Source organism: Poecilia latipinna, unplaced genomic scaffold, assembly GCF_001443285.1.
Source record: "Poecilia latipinna isolate Pla-1442-1.1 unplaced genomic scaffold, P_latipinna-1.0 Scaffold134, whole genome shotgun sequence".
Classification (NCBI taxonomy): Eukaryota; Metazoa; Chordata; class Actinopteri; order Cyprinodontiformes; family Poeciliidae; genus Poecilia; species Poecilia latipinna.
The window spans coordinates 273,261-277,196 of record NW_015112750.1 but is presented as its reverse complement, the minus strand read 5'-3'; the positions used below and the strand labels follow the sequence as shown (position 1 = coordinate 277,196).

The window sequence follows — 3,936 nt, the reverse complement described above, 5'->3', positions numbered from 1 at the left end:
GCATCATGGGGGATTAGCTCAAGTGGTAGAGCGCTCGCTTAGCATGCGAGAGGTAGCGGGATCGATGCCCGCATCCTCCAGTTTTTCGGGGGTTTTTTTTTTGTTTGTTTTATTTTTACTATTCTGTTCAACTGCATTTAGATTGCTATTTGTTTTTTGTTTTTATCCGGATCTGTTAAAAAATACTTAACAGCTAGCTGTGTAGTTTTCCAGAAGAACATAGGTCGGTGATAAATACTAAGTGACTAATTTCTTGCACTTTTCATGACTGAAATTTGATCAAAGTTTTGGCACTACACACTTGCCAGGAATCCCTTAAAATCAACATAAAATCCGAGGCAGCAAACGCGCCAATGAGAATGACGGGAAAAGTGACTTAGTGTCGCCGCGGTGCACCATGGGGGATTAGCTCAAATGGTAGAGCGCTCGCTTAAACGCATAATTTCCATTGAACATAGGCACGCAAAAAAAAACTTTAATTAGATAAAAAGCTTGGAGGATGCGGGCATCGATCCCGCTACCTCTCGCATGCTAAGCGAGCGCTCTACCATTTGAGCTAATCCCCCCTCATGTACTGTGATGACACCAACGTTTCTTTTCCCGTCATACCTATGGCGTTTTCACTGCCTTGGATTTCGTGGTGATTTGAAGAATACTGGCGAGCGTTTGGTGCTACTTTGATAAATTCTCATTTATGAAAAGTCAGAGAAATTAGTCACTGAGTGATTTAGCACCGAGCTATGTTGTTCTGTATGTTGTTTTCCCTGCTAATGTGGGAATATGATTGACGTTAGGTTCAACAGCAAAACTAAACAGCTAGCTGTTACGTATTTGTTTTACAGTTCCAGATAATAAAAAAAAACAATGAATAACAATCTAACTGCAGTTGAACGGAAAAGTAAAGACAAAAAAAAGTGAAAACTGGAGGATGCGGGCATCGATCCCGCTACCTCTCGCATGCTAAGCGAGCGCTCTACCATTTGAGCTAATCCCCCACTGCTCCATGACGGCGACACCTCAATGTGAGAACAAATCAGGCCTGAAGTAAGCCCCAGCTATCCAATCGGTGTGCAAATCACATCCCGAGCTGGTGGCTCTTTGACCAATCACCGTCCACGTTCTGGACCTTTAAATTCTGTTGACAACGAAGAGCTAGCATCATTTCACCGGTAACTCTTTGGAATCCTTTGGCGGTCTATGTTTATATATTTTGTTCTTTGCAACAGCTAAGTGTGTGTCAGATTCTAGGTTTATCTAGATGAAGTTACCGTAACATTTTTATTGCGGGTATGAGAATGTTAGTAATTCTATGAATCACCGAAAATGGTGGCTTCATATTTGATTTTGTCTGCCCCCATGCAGTAGATTTTGTATTAGTATTGTAACACAATTACACCAATATGTGTTGTTTATTGTCATCAATAAATGTGTGACATTTTTTAATGGCGAAAACAATGGATTTTTTTGTCCACCTATAATAACGCGTTGTTGTGGGCCTGCTCTCCGGTGTGGGCAGCATAATGGAACTAAATCTTTTAATATTCTACATTATTTGATAATGAATACTACTTCTGTGTGGTATTGCTTCAGAACATCAATGAATGTTGCTCATGCTCACCTGTGAGTTCTTTGAATTCTATTATTAATTAAAACAATTTATGCTAATTTTTAATACTTATTTATGCTTTTTCCCTGTCAGATCATGCATGCACATCCAGTTCTCCGTAAAGCCCCTCAGGGTCGACTCCTGCTGGGGCCAACTGAGGAGGCAAACTGGAGTGAAGGTGCTGAGGAGGTTCTGGATAAGCAAGCAATCTGCCATTTGAGCTTATCCCCTTCATTATTACTACATTATGACCCTGTTTCTGGTGTCGGTCCTGAAAATTGAATGGACAGATTAATTTTGTTTGGAGAGATAAATTAGTCCATTAGTAAACCTTTTACTTCAGGATTAAATTTTGACTTACAGGATACTCTACAATGAGATGACCAAGCAATAGCTTTTCAATTTATACAATTAATTCTGTTTATTACAATCTGACATGCAGACAAAATTGGCATAAAGAGCAAGGAAGCAAGAGGAGCTTCAACAAAATGCTGTAGAAGTGAGTGACTGAAACAAAAGACACCATCATTTGTGTAGCTGTAAAAATGGGACCTGCTGTCTGGGTTTTCTCCACCCCAGACGACTCCCGTCTTCTTTTAAGTCTGAAAACGGCTCCTGAGTCGTGAGAACTGACTCATTTCTGCTCCAAGTGTCCAAAAGCAGTATGCACTTGTTTATATTTTTATTTTCGTTCATTCAAAGTCTGTGAAGCGATGGCAGCAGGGGAGCTTCCCGAGCTTCCTGTTGTATTTTCAGGCGTCACATGAAGTCGTCTGAGTCATAGCCATCCTACAGAGAAGTTTAAAAAAAAGCATATTCTGTAGGCATAAAACAATTTTCTAACTGGAATATCTTCTACTTTACAGCAAAAGTTTATTATTGGAAAGAATTTGAGTCATTTTCAATTCTTACCTCGTTAGTTTTCATGTTTTCACTCTTCATCAGTGATGTATAATTCCTGGAAAATAAAAACAAAACTTAATTTATAATGATTAACTGGATTAATCGATTATTGAAATAATCATCAACTAATTAGTTTCATCTTATTTTACGTCTAGTAAAATATTTGCATTAAAAACTAGATTAAAAATGTTCCTTCAAAGTCACGTTTGTGCACCACTCTATTTATAGGTTATAACAACAACAAAAAATACTTTGGCCCACCTGAGCTCTTCCATTTCTTTTTTCTTCTTCTGCTCTTCTTTCTCCCTCCTTTTCTGCTCTTGGAGTTGAGCTTTCTTCTCATTCCTCTCCTCCTGATCCCTCGCTTCCTTCTCTGCCGCCAGATCCGGGAAGCGCTCTTCTTTTGTCTTCTCCAGACGGTTTACAATTTCATTGATCTTCTTCTCCACAGCAACAATCTTCACCTGCGAGAAACAACAAGCTGTTAGTAGCAGGAAGTACAGAAGGACTTTAACTTCGTCTGTCAAAGAAATATTGAGACAACTGACCTCTTTCTGTTTGTGAAAGCCGATTTGTCCAACATCCATGTCTCCTGTTTTCTTCAAGTTGGCCCACGCCGTGTAAACCACGTTGATGTTGTTCATCTTACATCCTGAAGGTGATCAGCACAGTCACCCTTCATATCTCAAACACAGACAATGCATTTACTGTAAAACTGCAGGATTACCCTGGATGCTGTTGTTCTTCACCAGCTGTGCGCAGTCTACCAGCACCTCTGGAGGAATATCATCTATGGTTTTACCCTAGAAATGATACAAATCACATCAACCAACCCAAAACAAACAGCTAATCCCAGTTTCAAACTGAAAATATGAGCAGAAACAACATTTTAATGAGGAAAATTAGGTTAAATTGGTTGCAGGTTTCCTCAGGTGACTCTTTACCTTCGGCATTCTTAAATAAACATGAGCTGAAGAGAGTTTGTCAACGTGAAACCTGCATGTGGGGGAAAAAAGAAAAGTTATTGTGAAATGTTTCTATAGAGCATAAAAGATAACATAAAAAAGCTGCAGCTAAAGTGTAGAAACTGAATATAAATCATTTAATAAAACATTTAATCAGAGATTTGACTTTTTTCATTCCATTTGCTTTACATAAAGCTAAAAAAACATATAATTTTATTTCTTGCTTTCTGTTCAAAGACGGGCTGAGGCAACATTATTTAAATCCCTCATTTCCTTTTTTATGGTAATAAAAAATATTTTTCCTGGCAAAAGTCAAATTTAAGTTTTCTTTATTCATTATCTGACCATTTACATTTGTTTTTCACTTGCAGTGACTTTCAAAAATGTAAAAAAAAAAAAAAAAAAAAAAAAAAAATAAAGTTTTTTTCCCCATTTTTTTTTTTTAAAACATTTTGAAAAACC

The 3,936-nt window shown here is 37.9% G+C and overlaps 1 protein-coding gene and 3 non-coding genes across 4 annotated transcripts in view; 1 reads left to right on the top strand and 3 right to left on the bottom strand.

The window, feature by feature from the left end:
- The first annotated feature begins 7 nt into the window (after nt 1-7).
- Nucleotides 8-80, top strand: trnaa-agc (transfer RNA alanine (anticodon AGC)). The gene has a single exon. It is a non-coding gene; the product is annotated as a tRNA-Ala (tRNA).
- Nucleotides 81-493: 413 nt separating this feature from the next.
- Nucleotides 494-566, bottom strand: trnaa-agc (transfer RNA alanine (anticodon AGC)). The gene has a single exon. It is a non-coding gene; the product is annotated as a tRNA-Ala (tRNA).
- Nucleotides 567-922: 356 nt separating this feature from the next.
- On the bottom strand, nt 923-995 carry trnaa-agc (transfer RNA alanine (anticodon AGC)). Its single transcript has one exon. It is a non-coding gene; the product is annotated as a tRNA-Ala (tRNA).
- Nucleotides 996-2,001: 1,006 nt separating this feature from the next.
- ccdc25 (coiled-coil domain containing 25) overlaps nt 2,002-3,936 on the bottom strand; it is a 5,829-nt gene continuing 3,894 nt past the window's right edge. The window contains exons 4-9 of the mRNA XM_015028762.1: nt 3,454-3,505; nt 3,237-3,312; nt 3,058-3,161; nt 2,771-2,973; nt 2,519-2,564; nt 2,002-2,395 (exon numbers count right to left, since the gene is read on the bottom strand). Of these exons, the coding sequence (XP_014884248.1) occupies nt 2,366-2,395; nt 2,519-2,564; nt 2,771-2,973; nt 3,058-3,161; nt 3,237-3,312; nt 3,454-3,505 (511 nt within the window). The 3' untranslated portion in view covers nt 2,002-2,365. The remainder of the gene's footprint in view (nt 2,396-2,518; nt 2,565-2,770; nt 2,974-3,057; nt 3,162-3,236; nt 3,313-3,453; nt 3,506-3,936) is intronic.